Source organism: Lontra canadensis, unplaced genomic scaffold (assembly GCF_010015895.1).
Source record: "Lontra canadensis isolate GAN:19392208 unplaced genomic scaffold, GSC_riverotter_1.0 scaffold45, whole genome shotgun sequence".
Taxonomy (NCBI): Eukaryota; Metazoa; Chordata; class Mammalia; order Carnivora; family Mustelidae; genus Lontra; species Lontra canadensis.
In genome coordinates, this window is record NW_022631039.1 from 11698222 (window position 1) to 11716184 (window position 17963).

Below are 17963 nucleotides of genomic sequence, written 5' to 3' on the forward strand. Positions count from 1 at the left end.
TTCTTCTTATTGATGTAATGGATTACAGTAATTGATTTTTGGATGTTGAACAATAAATCTCACTTAGTTGTGGTGTATAATTTTTTTCGTACATTGTTGGATTTGACTTGCTAATATTTTGTTGAGTATTTTTTGCATTTATGTTCATGAGAGATACTGGTCTGTAGTTTTCTTGTACTGTCGTCTTCTGGTTTAAAACTTCTGGTATTAGAGTAATTCTGGCCTCCTAGAATGAGTTGGGAAATATTCCCTCTGCTTCTATCCTCTGGAAGAGATTGTAGAGAAATGGCATAATTTCTTCCTTAAATGTTTGGTTAAATTCAACAGTGACCTCATCTGGGCATGGCATTTTCTGTTTTAAAGGTTATTAATTATTGATTCAATTGCTTTAATAGATAAAGGTCTACTCAGATTGTTTCTTCTTGTGTGACTTCAGACCTTATGGCTGGATAATACTGCATTTAATGAATATACCACATTTGGTTTATCTACTTAATGGGTTTTGTTTCCTTTTTTGGGCTGTCATGAATAATGCAGCTGGGAACATTGGTGTATATGTTTTTGTGTGGACGTGTGTTCAGTTGTGGCTACAGATCTAAGGGTGCATTTGCTGGGTCATTTGGTAACTTGGTATTTAACCTTTTGAGGAAATGCCAAACTTTTCCAAAGTGGCTGTACCACTTATATTTCCCCCAGCACTCTGTGAGGGTTCCCATTTCCTCCCCAGTTCCTCCCCAATACCTGTTATTATGTGTCTTTTTGGTGATGCCTTATTTCTTGGGGGAGGAAGCCATTCTAGTGGCTGTGCTGTGATCTTTCATTGTGGTTTTGATTTGGATTTCTCCTGGTGATAGGAGGACCCTTTCTTATGCTTAGCAGCCCTTTGTATGTGGAGAAATGCCTATTTAGACCCTTGACTGACTTCTTAATTGGGTTGTCACCTTGTCATTGAGTAAGAGTTCTTTGTATATTTACCTATAACGCTCTAATTAGAAACATGGTTTTGCAAGTATTTTTTCTCCCATTCTGTAAGTTGTCTAAAGTTTTAAATTTTGATGATGTCCAAAGCTATCACTTGTACTTCTGGCGTTTGCGTCTTTAAAAAAAAAAAAAAAAAAAAATGATTGCCCGACCCAAGGCCAAGATCCAGTCCTGTTTGCTCCTAAGATTATAGTTTGTGACTTACATTTCGAATTGTGATCCATTTTGAGTTAATTTTTGTGTATGGAGGGATGGAGGGATCTTTTGCCTGTGGACAGCATTGTCCCCATATCTTTGTGTTGAGAAGTCAGTTCTTTTCCCAATTGAATGGTCTTGGTGCCCTTGTGGAAGGAAGATCGACAGAACATAAATATGAAGGATCATTTCTAGACCCTCTGTTATAGTCCATCAGTGTAGACGTCTGTTCTTAGACCAGCAGCACAGTCTAGATTACCACAGGAATCTTTGTAGGAGGCTTTGCAATTGGGAAATATGAGTCCTCCATACTTGTTCTTTTTCAAGACTGTCTTTCTGCCTCAGAGACCCTTGCATTCCATATGAATTTTACGATTAGCTTGTGAATTCCTGCAAAAGAGCCCACTGGGATTATGAATAGGAATTGTGTTAAATCAATACGTCATATTGGGGAGTACTGGCATCTTAACAGTGTAAATTTTTTGATCCATGAACATGGGATGTCTTTCCGTTTATTTATGTGCTTAATTTTTTTTCAGCAGTGTTTTATAGTTTTTACTGTACAAGTCTTGCACTTATTTTAATTTGTATTTTTTGATGCTGTTGTAAATCGAATTCATCTTCGCAGTGTTCATTGCTAGTGTATAGAAATACAAGTGATTTTTGCATATCGATCTTGTATCCTGCAACCTTGCTGAACTAATTTGTTCTAGTAGGTTTTTAGTAGTAGTTTCTATAATACAAGATCATGTCATCTGCAAATAGAGATAGTTTTATTTTTTGCTTTCAGATGTGTATACCTTTTATTTCTTTTTCTAACCTAATTGCCTAGGCTAGAATCTTCCATATAATGTCGAATAGAAGTGGGAAGAACAGGTATCTTTATCTTCTAATCGTAGAGGAAGAACATTCATTTTTCATCAGGTATCTTTGTCTTCTGATCGTAGAGGAAGAACATTAATTCTTTCACCATTAAACGTCATGTTAGCAGTGAATTTTTATGGACGTCTTTATCAGGTTGAGAACATTTCCTTCTGTTCCTGGTTTGAGTGATTTTATCTTGAAAGAGTGTTGGGTTTTGTCCGTTACTTCTGTGTCTGTTGAGGTTGTTTGTGTGGTTTTTTTTGTCCTTAATTAATATGGTACATTACATTGATTTTCTTATATGTCGAACCAACCTTCTGTTCCTGGAATAAATTTCACATGGTCATGTGTATAATCTTTTTTTTGTATGCTTCCCAGTTACGTTCATCTCTGTTTATAAATTGTATCTTCCTAAGGGACTGACCATTTAATCATTTAAATATGTCCTCCTCTAATGATTTTTATTGTAAGGTCAATTTTGTCTGATACTTAGTGGAGCTCATTCAGCTCTTTTTCAGTTGCTGTTAGTGTGGTTTATATCCTTTCCATCATTTGACTTTTAGTCTCTTTGTGTCTTACCCTTCTGTTTTGTATCTCTAGTGCTTTGTTGGGTCTGTTCCTCCTTTACCGCCTTATTTCTTGGGGAGGGGGCAGGAGCACAGTACGCTGGGTGGAAGTCAAGGGCACGGACTCAACTCCTTGCTGTGTCACCATGTGGCCTTGAGGCCTGGGCACATGCTCCTGCTCTCTGGGCTTCTTGCCTGTCCCCACTCCAGGGCCCTCCAGGGAACACGGTCCCCCTTCCCCCATGCACCGTTCTTGCTGCCCCACTGGCCTCGTCAAGTATTTAACCTCCAACCTTACTCATGCAGTCCCGTTTCCCTCTTCCAAGCACGTGTCCACTGTCCATCACTGCCCTGTCCTCCTGGCAGTCCCGCGCCCTAGGTGACGCCCCTGCAGTGTTGGATGGAGTCTAGGTTTTCTGATGGTGTTCTCTCGGAGGCTGCTGTCAGGCAGGGCCTCATTCCGTTACACCCAACAGCAGAAATCCAGCCTGCGTTTTATGGCCTGCACCCCTAATCAGCCATGAAAGCCCCCAGCTGCCTCCCTGTGCAGTGGGAAGTTTGTTAACAAAAGATTAATTAGTGGCATCGGTAAGCTTTGCCAGTGGCTCCCTCCCACAGAGTGTCCCCTCCCAGCCCAGCCCACTGCCCTGGCTGCCTCTGTTGGGTGATGAGGCTGGGCCTCCCAGAGGAGCCCTGGAGGGCAGGCTACCAGCTGCCCCGGGGTCAGTAGGCCTGGGGTAGTGAAATTAGGGATCTGTTTCTGTGGGGCCGAGCAGGACTGGATAGACAGATAAGGGTGAGAACCCAACAGTGGGCTGTGCGCCTGTGTCAATGAAGTGTGGACAGAGGACTCCCCAGGGTGCCAAGTGGACCTTCTCAGGAGGCTGCAGGTGTCCAAGTAGAGGCCTGGAGAGACATGGTGCTCCAGGGCCCAGCAGTAGCTCAGGTGCAGGTTTGAAGGGCTGGAGAACAGCAGGGCATCGGGAGAAGTTTATGTGTAAAGGAGCCCAGCAGCTCCAGGCCTGGATTGAGCCCTGCCCCTTGTCTGTGGGAAGGGCTGAGCCGCAGGGGGCCAGGCCCCAGGGCTGCATGAGTTCTGGCAGGGCCTGCCCTCTAAAAGGGAGTGGGTGCCAGGGACCTCCCATCTCTGAGAAGCGGCTCCAGGAAGCGGAGAGAGGCCCCGTGGGGCTCGGGGATTTCACGTGGGCTTTCCAGCTGCTTCCCTGCGGGCGTCAGGCCCTCTCTGGCCTGCCCTGGCTTCTGGGATTCCCACGGGGCATATAGGAGGCAGAGGAGAAGCTCATGTGGGGCCAAGCAGGAATCTTCACGGTCCCTGATGATGTTCTTGCGGGAGTTGGTGGGGGGGATGAGGAGGGAGCAGAGTCTGGGCAGCCACGGTGGGGGGAGGGGGCAGTTTGGGACAGCAGTGGGGCCAGCAGGGCCTGCTGCTCAGAGGCGTGTGGCCCCATGAGTCCTCCCCCTCCTCCTCTGGGCCTCAGGTTCTCTCTCCTGGAAATGAGAAGCCTCCCTTGGAGGAGGGTGGGACCGTGGCCTTCTGCTGGCGTCCAGGGCGTCTGGGTGGGTGGGAAGTGGGGGTGCCAGGAGCCCCTGTCCACAGCCGCTGCCCTCGTCCCGCATGCAGGCACGGAGTTCGAGTACACGGACTCGGAGAGTGAGGTCAAGGTGCGGAAGCGGTCGCCTACCGGGCTGTTGCGGCCCAAGAAGGGACTAGGGGAGCCCGGGCCCTCCCTGGCCTCCCCTGCACCTAGCGCCCGGGGCCCTGGTCCCACCAGCCCCGACAAGGCCAAGCTGGCGGCAGAGAAGGGGCGCAAGACCCGCAAGCTGCGGGGCGCCAAGGAGCCCGGCTTTGAGGCGGGGCCCGAGGCCAGCGACGACGACCTGTGGACACGGCGGCGGAGCGAGCGCATCTTCCTGCATGACGCCTCGGCCGCCGCCCCAGCCCCCAGCAGTGCCGCCCCCGCTGCCACCAAGCCCAGCCGCTGCGGCAAGGGTGGCCCGCTGAGCCCTCGCAAGGACACCAGCCGTGCCAAGGACAGGAAGGACCCCAGGAAGGTAGGTACTCCGTGCAGGGCCTGGGGAGTGGGGCGCAGTAGGAAGGGACCTGGCCTCACCCCTTCCTTATAGGGGCTCCTTCCCCTCCCGTCTTAGGGGAACACCCTTCTGTGGGAGCAAGGTGCAGGGACCCCAAAGGAGAGCACTGCCGAGCCCCCCACCCCCTACTTGTGATAGGCACTCGGCGTGCTTCTCGAGCAAGGGCTCTGGTACGGGTGCCCATCTCCGGGTTGGAGTAAGTGCTGTCACCCCAGTGAGGAGCTTGAACCATAGGTCAGGGTCTCTGCGGTCACGGTCCTGTGCTACATGGCTGATTGTGCCACGGACAGAGTTTGACTCCTGTCGCTCCTCCTGTGGCGCGTGGCTCCCCCCGCCACTCGCGGGATTCTTCCTGAATTGTATGCCTGGGCTCCCCAGCTGGAGGATGCTTGCTTTCTGAGCTCTCTAGGACAGGCGTACTGCTCCCGTCCTTGCGCAGGCTGCTAGGAAGCTCCTGGCCTGCTGTCTCCCCACCCCCGTTGGTGTGGTTGTGTTCAAACCTAGCAGCCGGCAGCTCGGCAGTGGCCTCTGACTCCGGCCTCCCCATCCCCGACCCTGATGGAGGGTGATCTCTTGGGTAACGGTGACATTCTACAGGATGTGGTGTTGAGGGATGAGACTCGGCAATGATTTCCCATAACGGAGGCTGGTGAGGCAGGTGCCGTGTTCGTGGGTCCTTGGTGGTGGTTGTGCTCCCCTGTCTGTCCACGGCTGAAGCCCCGTCAGCCTTCCCCAGGCCTTGGAGGGAAGGTGCTGGATGCTACAGAATGCTAGTGGTGGTCTCACCAGGTGGTCCGCTGTAGGGCCCAGGTGGCCTCTCACTCCTTTACCACTTTGTACGTCCTTTACTGGCAAAGGGAAACTGTGCTGTCTGCTCACGACCCTTCTAGCACTGACTCCCTGGAGTTGGTGGAGGGACGCGTCCCACAGGACTGCCACCCAGCCCAGCCCCGCTTCTCACGCCAGTCCCGGGCTTCAGCTTGGCCCCGAGCTTCTGGCGGCCGCACTGGCCGTGTAGCGGGGGTTCCCCGGACCCATGGCTCAGGGTCGATGATTCCCCAGAGCAATGCCCAGAAGCCGGGGGGGCGGGGGCGCTGGGGCGCTTTCCTTACTGTGACGGTTGATCAGGAAGCATACCGTGCAGCCACAGATGGAAAAGAGGTTCGGGGCGGGGGAGGACGTGGCGCTTCCTGCCCTCTGCAGGTGCTCCCAACCCAGAAGCTCCCTGAACCCCTTGCGTAGGGTTTTTTGGGGACTTCTTCACTTTGGCAGGATTTTTAACTCAGTCTCTGGACCCTCTCCCCTCTCCGGAGGATGTGGGGGGTGGGGGTCGAACTCAGAGTTCCTGGCTTCTCCACCTGGCTTGGTGTTGCTGGCAAGTAGCACCCATCCCAAGGCTAGCTGGGGGCTAACCCGCAGTCGCCTCATCAGTACAAAAGGTGCTCCGATGATCCGGGACGTCCCAAGGGGCTTATGAGCCCTGGATCAGGAGCCAGGGGCGGAGACCAAGTATGTATTTCTTCCCATGTCCCCGTATCACGAGACCCTGTGAAACAGGTTATGTGTATTAACTGGACTTCACAGGTGGCCTTGCTCCCTGCCAAGGTCATGGCTGCTTATGATCATCCAGGCTGAGCTTTGAATACCCCCTAGGCCACACTGGCCCCTGGGCCCTTGGCCAGGACACGGCACCCTGTGTTGGGGAGGAGCGCAGGGGCTCACTGAGCCCAGCCTTCTGACAGCACAGTAAAGGCCTGGAACAGAGCAGGCAAACTGTTGACCGAAGGAGGACAGAAATGCCCGCAGAGCCCCCCACCCAGGACCAGCCAGTGCTCATAGTTTTGGGAGATACGCTTCCATATCCTTCTGAGGCTTGTACATTCTTGTTTGCCATCAGCCTTATTTTACCCTTCTTAAAAGCATTTTTATTTATTTATTTTGTGGGGGAGGGGCAGAGAGAGAATCCCAAGCAGACTCCCTGCTGAGCACAGAGCCCGACCTGGGGCTCGAACTCAGGACCCTGAGATCACAACCTGAGCCCAAACCAAGAGTCTGATGTTCAGCTGACCGGTCACCCCAGCACCCCAGGAGTTCTTTTCTTTCTTAAAAAAAAAAAAAAAAGTTTCCCAGAAAGGGGCTTTCTAGCCAGCGGGAAAGAAACCGTTGTCAGTGTTGTCTGATTAGAACAGGGGTGTGGAGGTTGCAGGAAAGGAAATACAAGTCCACCTAGAGCCTGTCTTGCTGTCCCCGCCCACCCCCGCACGCACAGCTGCAGAGACGGTCACCTCAGGGTGAGCTACTTAAAACAGATGTTTGGGGGAAAAGTCAACAGAACCACATTACAGACGGTCCTTCGACCCCCAGGATGCCTTCCGATTTCAGAAATGTGAACAGGATGTAGGCGTGCATCCGAAACGAGAAAATGTAATTCTGTCTCGTCCCCCTGCAAGCCACACTGAATACCTTCTGTCCCCGTACCGTCGTCTGCTCTGTCCCTTAGGATGCCATGTGCTATGGATGTCACTTGTCTCTTGGGAAGCCATGACGTCCACAGCGGTCTTTTTAGTATTCGCTCGGGATTCTCTCTTTATGTTTCTTCATTTCCCACATCCTCTGGTCCGTGATCTTGGTTGGTAGTTTCAGGAATGTGTCTTTTAAAAAGCATAAGGTGACCCCCACCGCGCCCGATCCTGCCACCTGCCCATCTCCCCTGGGTCGTGCAGACCCTTAGCCTGAGCTGGCTTCTAGAACCAAGTACCCCCACATTGTTCTTTCCGCCGCCGCCCCTGGCCTAAAAGCTTGTAACTGGATCTGTGATGCGCCAGTGTTTCTAAGGTCCCGGGACAGCCGGGTGCTGGTGCCTGATGCCCAAAGCCGGCGGCTGTGCTCTCGGTGCTCTGAGACCGGTTTCCACGCCGTGGGCGGGGGCGGAGGGGCGGCCCATCCTACTCCCCCATCCCTGGGGGGCTTGGAGTGTGTTGGACGTGGCTCTCTCCTCACTGCTGGGGTGCCCCAGAGGCAGTTGGAAGGGTTTTGCCTGTTTGTTCTGGCACATGCCTGTGGAACTCACCGGTATTGTCCTGTTTTTGTGGCATCACTTGGAAGTGGAGACCCCTGTGCATCCATTGCTGCGCGGTTAAATGACCTGCACCCCGCCCCCGCCCCCAACACACACGCGCACACACACACAGCTGCACATGAGCAGCAGCTGATGTGACTCAGTCTCCGTGTTTATCAGACAAACTTTGGGGAGGAGGAGTTGTAAGGCAGGACTTTTGGTAAATTCCCTTCTGTGTTTAAAAAAAGAAGAACACCACCATGTGTGTGCAGATGTGGCTGCATAGCCCGTGTGTTTACGTGGTTGTATGAGCTGGTGGAAGGTTCTGGAAGGATGCGCCAGGCAGCCAGTGGTGATTCTAATTAGTGCTGTGGAGTTGATGGGCCACACTGGAGAGGAAGTTACACTGATACGCACCTGGGTCCTTTTTTTTTTCTTTTTACAGTAAGTAACATATAGTAGTAATAAAACAATTAGGATTAAGAACAGACACACTTGCGGGAAGGAGGGGATGTGTTTTGTTCCTCTCCCCGGAGGGTGAGTGGCGGGGGCGGGCGGCCTCTGATGGCACCTGTGATGCTTCCTCACCCAGAAGAAGAAGGGGAAGGAGGCTGGCTCAGGGGCTGCGCTGCCCCCACCCCGTGTTCCTGCCCTGCCGCCCGACGCCCGGGCTCCCCACACCGGCTCCCCGGCCGCTGCCAAGAGGAGCAAGGCCAAGGCCAAAGGGAAGGAGGTGAAGAAGGAGGTAAGGCCTGCTGTGCCCAAGAGTGAGGTCCCCGTGGGCCCCTGCGGACGGGGGTGAGCTGGGCGTGCCCAGCCCCCGCGCCCTCCAGCCCCGAGCCGGGCTGTTCTTCCTCAGATCCACTGTGTGTCCGAAGGTGCTGTGGCAGCACGTGTGGGCTCAGCCCTCCGACGTGCGGCCCCAATTTGCCCTCCCTCGGGCCTGAGGGCTGAGGCCAGCTGGACCCCTGCTGCACCCGTGGCAGGTGTCCCTGCTGCTGGACGTGTGACCCTGGGTGTCTAGGGAGGGTCCTAAGCAGCAGGGCTTGGGATGGCGTGTCCTCAGGCATTGGCCTGCTGTGCTCTGTCCCCAGAACCGGGGGAAGGGGGGAGCCGTGAGCAAGCTGATGGAGAGCATGGCTGCTGAGGAGGACTTCGAGCCCAACCAGGACTCCAGCTTCTCCGAGGATGAGCACCTGCCCCGCGGTGGGGCCGTGGAGCGGCCGCTAACTCCGGGTGAGTACCGCAAGGCCGTGGGGGCTCCAGCCGGCAGTGGGGGCCCCAGGAGGGTACCTGGGGAGATGGCGGGCTGGGGCCCTGGGGTTGGGTGGGGGCCTGGTGTCCGTGGTGAACCGAGAGAGGCCAGCTGGACTCTGGTTTGGTGAGCTCACGGGGTGGGGGTGGGGGCACTGGGTGTGGGGGAGCGCAGGGGCCGATGGCTGAGTCTGGCGGGCCGCAGGCAGAGTGTGGTCTTTGCCCTGTGGACACAAGAAGCTGTCAGTTTGTCTAAGTCTGTGCGGCCGGAGCGGTTTGAAAGTGCATCCTGACTGCTTTGTCACGGACGGATGGGGGGGGTCCAGAGGGGGACGGGGAGTCCGGGTGGGAGGCCCTGTGAGGATCCTAGTGAGCAGCAGTGGGCTGCAGCGCTGTGGGGCAGCACGGACGGAGACGGGGTGGGTGAGGGAGATGGGATGGGGTTGGGCACATTGTGGGGGGAGCGTGTGGATGGATGAGAAGGGGTGCAGACAGGTAGTGGTAGGGTGGGCGTGGAGGGAGCAGGGGGGATGTCCTGTGCCATGCTCTGCTGGCTGGAGTGTGGGGAGCCGGGAGGATGTCCCCGGGAAGTGACATATGCCTGGCACGTGGCCCCCGGGGTCTGGGGCTCAGAGGGGCAGTGGAGGATGTGAGTTGGGTGGGGCAGCTAGGATCGAGAGGATGAGCAGGGCTGTGGGCCTTCTGCCCAGCCGGTAGTCAGCTGTGGTGTGTGACAGCCTCTCAGTGGTGGATGGTGGGAGGTGTCTGTCCTCCCCTGTCTGCAGGCCAGCTGGGCTCGTTCCAGCAGCAGGAGGGCTCGAGGGACTGCTCAGCCCTATGGCCGTGCTGCCAGAGGCTCCCGAGGGCAAGTGGGAGCTCCTCCCTTGTGCCACTGGCTGGAGGAAGTCACGTGACCACACTGGGCATGGAGGGGTGGGCAGTCCATGCTCCCATGGTGAGGCTGTGGCGTGGGTGCAGGTGGCGATGGGCAGGTGGGAGGGCCATTCTGTGCAGCCCGGTGACCTGTGCGGGCTTGTCTAGCCTGGTCGCAGGCGGGTGGAGCCAGGCTCAGGCTCCCACGGGGCAGGAGAGTGGGCCTGAGTGTCGGAAGCAGTGTGGCCCAGCCTGGAGGAGGAAGACTGAGCTGCACTTGGAATTGGGGTTCCAGGATCAGGTGGCCTTCAAGCCGAAGGGCAGAGGCAGCTTCAGGATGAGTACAGGCTTGGAGGTGGTTCAAGGGGCCAGTGAGGGCTGACAGCCTTGCTGGCAAGTTTGGGGTTTGGCTTCCACCGGGACCAGTCACATTCTAGGTGGAATGTCCTGGACGTTTGGCTGAAGGGGTAGCCGGCCCAGCAGGGGTACAATGACCTGGAGCCTCTTGCCCAGGCCCCAGCAGCCATGGTCTCTAGGGTAGAGGAGGGCCAGCACGAGCAGCCTGTCACCCCTGGTTCCTCCCTGCTTGGAAGCTTTCCAGAGGCCTGGGTCAGGGCGGGAGAGGCTGCTCATGGCTCCACCGTGTGTCCCTGCGCAAGGCCTGTCCGGCACACGGGTGGGCACACGCGTGTACACACACAGCCTGCAGGTGTGGGGGAAGGGGAGCTTGGGGCAGGGAGAGTGGGTCTCTGGCTGCCCCCTGGCTCCAGCCCTGCCTTGCCACTGCCCCCTCTGCAGCCCCGCGCTCCTGCATCATCGACAAGGACGAGCTGAAGGACGGCCTGCGTGTGCTCATCCCCATGGACGACAAGCTGCTGTACGCTGGGCACGTGCAGACGGTGCACTCTCCTGACATGTGAGTGGGGCCCTGGGGGGCTGCGTGGGTCGCGGCGCTGGGCTCAGGGCCTGAGGACCCTCGGCTGGTCCCATATCCAGGGTGGCGGGCCCCTGGGGGCAGGCGGCTTTGCTTCTCAGAGCTGGGTGAATGGCCCCGGAAGCCCCCAGGATGTGCCGGCCTCTCTTGGACCCGGAACCCCTCTCCATCCAGGGGAGGAAACAGACCCAGGAGGGGAAAGACTTGCCTCAGGTTTATACAGGGTGTCTGCAGCCCCCCAGGCTCCAATGTCCCACCTGGGAGGTCTGGGGGGCAGAGCTGGCACTTCAGGATGGGCAGGAGGGTCCACAGGGTCCGTCCTATCAGCGCGTCTGTGCTGTGGCCTTGCAGATACCGTGTGGTGGTGGAGGGTGAACGTGGGAACCGGCCCCACATCTACTGTCTGGAGCAGCTGCTGCAGGAGGCGGTGAGGGCTGGGGTGGCGGTGGCTGGGTGGGTGGGGGCCAGGGCCATTCCTGGTCGACCCAGTGCTCAGTCCCTGGCTTTTCCAGATCAACGATGTGAGGCCGGCCTCCACCCGCTTCCTGCCGCAGGGGACCAGGATTGCGGCCTACTGGAGCCAGCAGTACCGCTGCCTATACCCGGGCACCGTGGTCCGAGGTGGGCCCCCTGACATCCTCCCGGTGTCCACCGTTCCCCCATTCGGTCGGGCCCCAACCGCGACTGGGCACAGACGCGAGTGACTTATGAGGCCTCTGGGCTGGCCACCGCCTCAGGCCCTCGCGAGGGCCCTCTGGCTTCACACCAGCCCCTCAGGGGTCCCGCCATCAGGGGAGCCCTCCTGATCCCTGATCCCCATTTAAGTCTGGGATGGAGCTCGGGTCACACGGGTGTCACTGACTGCTGCGGGTCTCACCCCCAACACTAATGAGCAATGTTAGCTTTCAGATTTCACATGTGGACTGAGAAGAGGGGATGGTGGCCCCCCGGGAAAGTTGGGGTGCTGTTAGCAGAGTAAGAGATTGGGGAGCTAGACCGATGAAAGTAATAGGAGCTGGGACAGCACCACCTGTAGCCGTTGCAGACCCCACACTTCCGGGAGACGGGGGTGTGGATGTCCGTTACCTTACCAAAAAGACCACCGCCTGACCCGCTGCCCAGGATAGGACAGCCCATGGCCGTCTAGCTTCCGTGTAGACATGGGATGGGGAGTGGGGGTGCTGGGCAGGAGGTCTCTGTGGTCACAGTTCATCGTGATTCAGGTCCCCCGGAGCTTTCTGTGCCCTGGGCCGCGATGGGGTTACTCTAGGGACTCCCCCGTCATCCCTGTAAGAATTTCATTTCTGTGTGTGTGTGTGTGTGTGTGTGTGTGTGCGCGTGCGCGCGTCCATGTGTGTGCATTGCTGGGGACTTGGGCGGGGGAGGGCTCCATGAGGCAGATGTCCTCTATCCCCAGCCACCTGCCCTGCCCCCGAGAGCCAGTCCCTAGGACGTGCACTCCAGAGCTGGGCCGCCGGTGGCGCCTCTAGCTTTTTCTTCTTGGTTGTCTGTTTCTTCACCGTTTGTTCCGCTTCCCGGGGAGGACCCTCCGCTAACCGCGCTCTTCTGGCCCTTCCATTCTCTTGAGTTTTTGAAATTCCTGCTGTCATGGGAGAAATTCCCAAGAGATTTTTCTTATTTTCTGAATCTTTTCTTCCATCTCCTCTCCTCTTCTTTCCTTTTTGAACGTTTGTGTCCTGTCTTCATGCTTTTTTTTAATTATTTTGTTTCATATCTTGTTGCTTGTATCCGTGTTACCTTTTTTTTTTTTAAGATTATTTATTTGACAGAAATCACAAGTAGGCAGAGAGGCAGGCAGAGAGAGGAGGAAGCAGGCTCCCTGCTGAGCAAAGTCCCATGTGGGACTTGATCCCATGACCCTGAGATCATGACCTGAGCCGAAGGCAGAGGCTTAACCCACTGAGCTACCCAGGCGCCCCCGTGTTACCGTTTTTTAAACTTCCCCGAGAATCTGCGGTTTCCCTGTGGGGCTTCTCCAGCTCCCTTGTCTCCTGAGTCCCCCTTCCTCCCTCGCAGGGGGTCCTGTGCTCGCTCTTTGGCCTCCCTCTCCTGGGAGGCTGTCCTTTTGGTCCTGCTGGTCCCTAGGAAGCAGATCGGAAACTGTGTGTGGACAGGCCTGTGTTATGGGGACCCCAGGTCTCAGCAGCCGGGCTGTACCAGCTGCAGGCCGCCACCACGCCCATGGCCCTGTCCTTGGGGTCTGGCGGGGCGTTTGCATGTGGGAGTGGCTCTGCTGTGTGCTAGGCGTACACACTTAGCCTGTCCAGTGTTGTGGTCCCCTGACCCCTGGCCATGCTCCCACCTGCCGCCAGCCCCTTGCCTGCTCCCCTCTGTCCCTTAGGCTGCCCGCCCTTGCCTCGCCCCCTGTTGCTTAGGGGAGACTCTTGGGGGAGAGTCTTGGGAGCGAGTCGGGACACCGGAATGGGAGTGCTGGTGCTCCTGCTGGGACCACGTGCTCTGAAGCTCACATTCTGCACCACTGTATACCTGTACTCACACAGGTCAAACCCAGGGCTGCTTACTGGCTGGTGTCTGCTCCCCTTGTGCCCCTCAGAAAGCAGGGTCCATGGGCCTCCCTCACTCTGCCCCTTCTGCTAACAGGCTTGCTGGGCCTCGAGGATGACGGGGATTTGATCACCGTGGAGTTTGATGATGGGGACACGGGGAGGATCCCCCTCTCCCACATCCGTCTCCTGCCTCCCGACTATAAGATCCAGTGTGAGTGCTGGCTTTGCTGCCCAGGGATGGGGCGGGGGTGACCCTCACGTCCACACCTGGCTCCCCGCTGAGCCCGACTCTGGGCTCTGGCCACATTGGGACCATTCACACCCATGGGGTGGCAGTGGCAGGAACCGTGGGTGGGGCTCCCCGAGTCGACATCAGGAAGGGGCTCCTTGGGCTCCCCAGGCCAGTCACTGGTACCAGATGTCCCATGCTCCCGGTGTCCACGAGAGCATGGAATTCCTGCCTCGGCCCTGTGTGTGATACGAAGCTCAGGTCCCCTGGCCGGGCTGCCCGACTTCTAGGGCTCAGTGGTTTTGAGCTTCCTCCGTGTTTTTGAGGGGCAGTCTTGTCTCAGCTGCACCCACGCTGTTCATTTGAGGAGCTCCATGGAGCTTTCTGTGCGTGCAGACACCTGTGCACCCCTGCAGATGGGGCCGCTCTCCCCAGCCGTGCAGCCCCTGCAGTCAGGCCACGTGGGGCCAGCCACGGGGTTGTCCAGCCCCTGTCCCCCATGACAGACAACACTTGGGTGGCCAGGAGAGCAGAGACCTGGGCCTGAGCCCCCGTGTGTGCCCGGCAGGTGCGGAGCCCTCCCCAGCTCTCTTGGTGCCAAGCGCCAAGCGCCGCAGCCGGAAGACCAGCAAAGACACCGGGGACAGCAAAGATGGCGGCGCCCTGGGGACGGAGGAGTCCGGCGCCAAGGCACGAGGGCGTGGGCGGAAACCCAGCACCAAAGCCAAGAGTGGTATGTCGGCCCCAGCTCAGCCTTGGCTGAGGCCCAGGGGCAGGTGGGAATGGGTGGGCACGGGCCGCACGCCTCTGTGGGGACTTGGTCTCAGGGGTACTTGGACTGTGTGACAGATTGGGAGACCGAGGCCCTGGGAGGCACGTTGGTCTGTCCGGGGCAGAGTGGAGGTTCGGTCAGGTGGGTCACTCCAGCATCCGGGGACAGGTGCTTGGAGCCAAGACAGCTGGGGACCACATTGGGGTCACCACCGATAGGATGACAGTGACTGGGGAGCCCAGACTGGGCGCTGCTCAGGGGCGCGCCGGGCCGGGTTTGAAACGGCTTTCTGGCTCGGGAAGCCCCTGGCCCCGGCCTCACAGAAGCTTTTTTCTTCTTTCTTCTAGATAGAGCTGCCGTCCTGGAGGAGGGGGGCCCAACAGAGGAGGTCCCCAGTACCCCGTTGGCCCTGGAGCCCATCAGCACCCCGAGTTCCAAGAAGAGCCCCCCAGAACCCGCGGACAAGCGGGCCAAAGCCCCCAAGGCCCGCCCAGCGCCCCCCCAGCCCAGCCCGGCACCATCTACCTTCGCCAGCTGTCCGGCTCCCGAGCCCTTTGGGGAGCTGCCGGCCCCTGCCGCGGTCCTGGCCCCCGCCCCCCTCGTCGCCATGCCCATCACTATGCCCGCCACCCGGCCCAAGCCCAAGAAAGTGCGGGCTGCTGAAGAGGCGGCCCCCAAAGGCCCCCGGAGGCCCGGGGAGGAGGCCGAGCTCCTTGTCAAGCTGGACCACGAGGGCGTGACATCGCCCAAAAGCAAGAAGGCCAAAGAGGCCCTGCTGCTGCGAGAGGACGCGGGGGCGGGGGGCTGGCAGGAGCCCAAGGGCCTCCTGACCCTGGGCGGCTACCCCTCGGCCGCGGGCGGCGGCGAGCCCAAGGCCGCCCGTCCCAAGGCCGCGGACGGCGAGCTGGCCCAGGAGCCCGGGGTTGGGCTCGAGTTCGAGAGCTCGGGCCACCCCAAGAGCCCGGACAAGGGCCAGGCGGAGCAGGATGGGGCTGAGGAGTCGGAGAGCGGCGGCAGCAGCAGCGACAGCGGCGGCAGCAGCAGCAGCAGCTCCGAGACCGAGGGGGAGGAGGAGGCCCAGGGCGGTGGCGGTCGGAACTGCAGCGCCTCCAGCTCCCGGGCGTCCTCATCCTCGTCCTCGTCGTCCTCATCCTCATCGTCGTCCTCGTCGTCCTCATCATCGTCCTCGTCGTCGTCCTCGTCCTCGTCGTCGTCCTCGTCGTCATCCTCGTCATCATCCTCGTCCTCATCGTCATCGTCCTCGTCCTCATCCTCGTCCTCCTCCTCGTCCTCGTCGTCCACCACCGACGACTCTTCCTGCAGCTCCGACGACGAGGCGGCGCCCGCCCCCGCGGCCGGCCCGTCTGCCGCCCCGGCTCTCCCTAGCAAGGCGCCCAAGCCAGCAGGCAAGGGGCGCTCCTCGGCCCACTCCCCGGGCAAGAAGGCGCCAGCGCCCCCACCCCAGGCGCCCCCGCCGCAGCCCCCGCAGCCCCTGCCGGCCAAGGCTCAGGCTGGGGCAGGGGCCAAGAGCCGACCCAAGAAGAGGGAGGGCGTCCACCTCCCGACCACCAAGGAGCTGGCCAAGCGTCAGCGCCTGCCGTCCGTAGAGAACCGGCCCAAGATCGCTGCCTTCCTGCCTGCCCGGCAGCTCTGGAAGTGGTTCGGGAAGCCTACCCAGGTACCTGAGGGCCAGGGGCAGGGCGGGGGGGCGTGTGTCTGCGGCCGTGTGCCCATCCTCCCATCTCCTCCTGTCTGCCGAGAACCGGGGGCGGTGGGGGGCGGTCGGGATGAGCCATGCGAGGTGATCCCATGTTGTGCTTGTGGCCCCCGGGTCTGGTGTCCGAAGCCGTGTCCTCCTCACCCACCCCCAGCGGTGCCGCGTGTGATGTGGGGCCCAGACCTGCCCCTCTGCGGAACACAGGCCAGAAAGCAGGCAGGGATGGGCCCCCAGGGCGGGCATCCAGGCACCATGCAGAGGGGCTCTCAGAACCCCACAGACGCTCAGTGTGGGCTTCGTGCTTAGCTGTCCTGGGGTGGGCGGGGCGGGGGGGAATGTGTGACCCCAGCAGGAGCGCAGCTTTCACTGTGGGGGCTGGATCCGGTGCCCGCCCACCCATGACTGAAGGGAGCAGGTGCTGGTTGCCCAGGTCAAGGGTCACTTGGCCACCCTTGTCATAGAGGCCCCCCCTGCCCCCGGGGAGCCTAGTGGATGGAGGAGGGAGGGAGTGGCCACGGGTGGCGGGAAGCCTGGTGGCTGTCAGACAGGTTGGTGTAGGAACCGTAGCCGCCCACTTCAGCTCGAATTTATTTTCAGTCTTGAGCTGAGAAGGACTTCAGCGGTGTTCAGGACCTATAGGGTTCAGTGACAAGGGCATTGAGAATCAAGTCTGTCCCCACTGGGGTCCAAGGAATTAAAAGTAGGAAAAGGGGATGCTGCAGCAGGTTGGAAATGAGCGTGTAGGTCTCCCCTGTTCAGGCAAACTGGCCGAGTGCCCTGGCTGAGGGAGTTTCAGATCTGAGTTTGGGATCGCGCTGCTTCCGTGGGGGGGGCTCAGCTTTGCTGAGGTCCGATCCTGGGTGGGGGTGTGGTTACCCCAGAGTTGCTTGGGGCTGTGGTGGGTTTTGGTGTTTTGGTGTGTTCCGTCTTTGGACCCGCATGTCTGTCTCCGTGCCAGTCTGTGAAGTGTTTGTTGAGTGACTAAGAAAAACCCAGCACGCTCTCAGGGCCTGGTCGGGGTGTGCCTTGTGCTGCATCATGGGGGCCCCGGGCTGACCTTAGTCAGGAACGTCCCTGAGGGGTGGGTGTGGCCCAGGACAGCACCCGATCAGGCCACCTGGGCGGCCGACTCCCGACCCCACGCCGCCTGCGGGGGTGTAAGAACGGGGCTGTGCAGCCGGTGACCTGAATGGCTGTGGGATGCTGCTGGAGCTGGGAGCCTGCCCTGTCCCCTTGCTGGGGCTCACTGTCCTCCTCTGGGCCTGGCTGCACGAGCCTCCTGGACAGTGGATGCGGGGTCTGCGGGCCCTCCCGGGCGCCCGTCCCAGCATCGCTCAGGAACAGGGAACAGAAGGCCCTCCTAGCGGCGCGTTGTCTGTGTCAGGTGCTCCGTGTGCGGAGGGGTGAGGAAGGCGCCCCAACTAGAGCGAGTAGGGGGTTGGCTCCCTCCCAGCCCGCCCCCCCGCCGCCCGCAGGACGCCCCGAGCTCAGGGACAGGGCCGGCCGGGGCTGCCTGACCCACAGCGTGTCCCGCAGCGCCGCGGCATGAAGGGCAAGGCCCGCAAGCTCTTCTACAAGGCCATCGTGCGTGGCAAGGAGATGATCCGCATCGGGGACTGCGCCGTGTTCCTGTCCGCCGGCCGCCCCAACCTGCCATACATCGGCCGCATCCAGAGCATGTGGGAGTCGTGGGGCAGCAACATGGTGGTCCGAGTCAAGTGGTTCTACCACCCCGAGGAGACCAGCCCGGGCAAGCGCCTCCACGAGGGCCAGGTGAGGCGGGGGTGTCGAGCAGCCCAGAGGTGGGGGCCGGGGGTGGTCTGGGCTCTGGGATAGCGCAGGGTTGTGCAGGGCTCACAGCCTCCCTCTGTCGGTCCCAC

General features: G+C 59.0%; 1 protein-coding gene across 3 annotated transcripts in view; it reads left to right on the forward strand.

Moving 5' to 3' along the window:
* The window catches only part of TNRC18 (trinucleotide repeat containing 18), a 78869-nt gene that overhangs the window by 60103 nt on the left and 803 nt on the right, over nucleotides 1–17963 (forward strand). For all 3 annotated transcript variants that reach the window (XM_032872755.1, XM_032872752.1, XM_032872753.1), the window contains 10 exons: nucleotides 4249–4679; nucleotides 8369–8521; nucleotides 8871–9012; nucleotides 10702–10819; nucleotides 11189–11264; nucleotides 11350–11458; nucleotides 13460–13576; nucleotides 14163–14327; nucleotides 14714–16044; nucleotides 17620–17856. In XM_032872755.1, coding sequence (XP_032728646.1) covers nucleotides 4249–4679; nucleotides 8369–8521; nucleotides 8871–9012; nucleotides 10702–10819; nucleotides 11189–11264; nucleotides 11350–11458; nucleotides 13460–13576; nucleotides 14163–14327; nucleotides 14714–16044; nucleotides 17620–17856 — 2879 coding nt within the window. The remainder of the gene's footprint in view (nucleotides 1–4248; nucleotides 4680–8368; nucleotides 8522–8870; nucleotides 9013–10701; nucleotides 10820–11188; nucleotides 11265–11349; nucleotides 11459–13459; nucleotides 13577–14162; nucleotides 14328–14713; nucleotides 16045–17619; nucleotides 17857–17963) is intronic.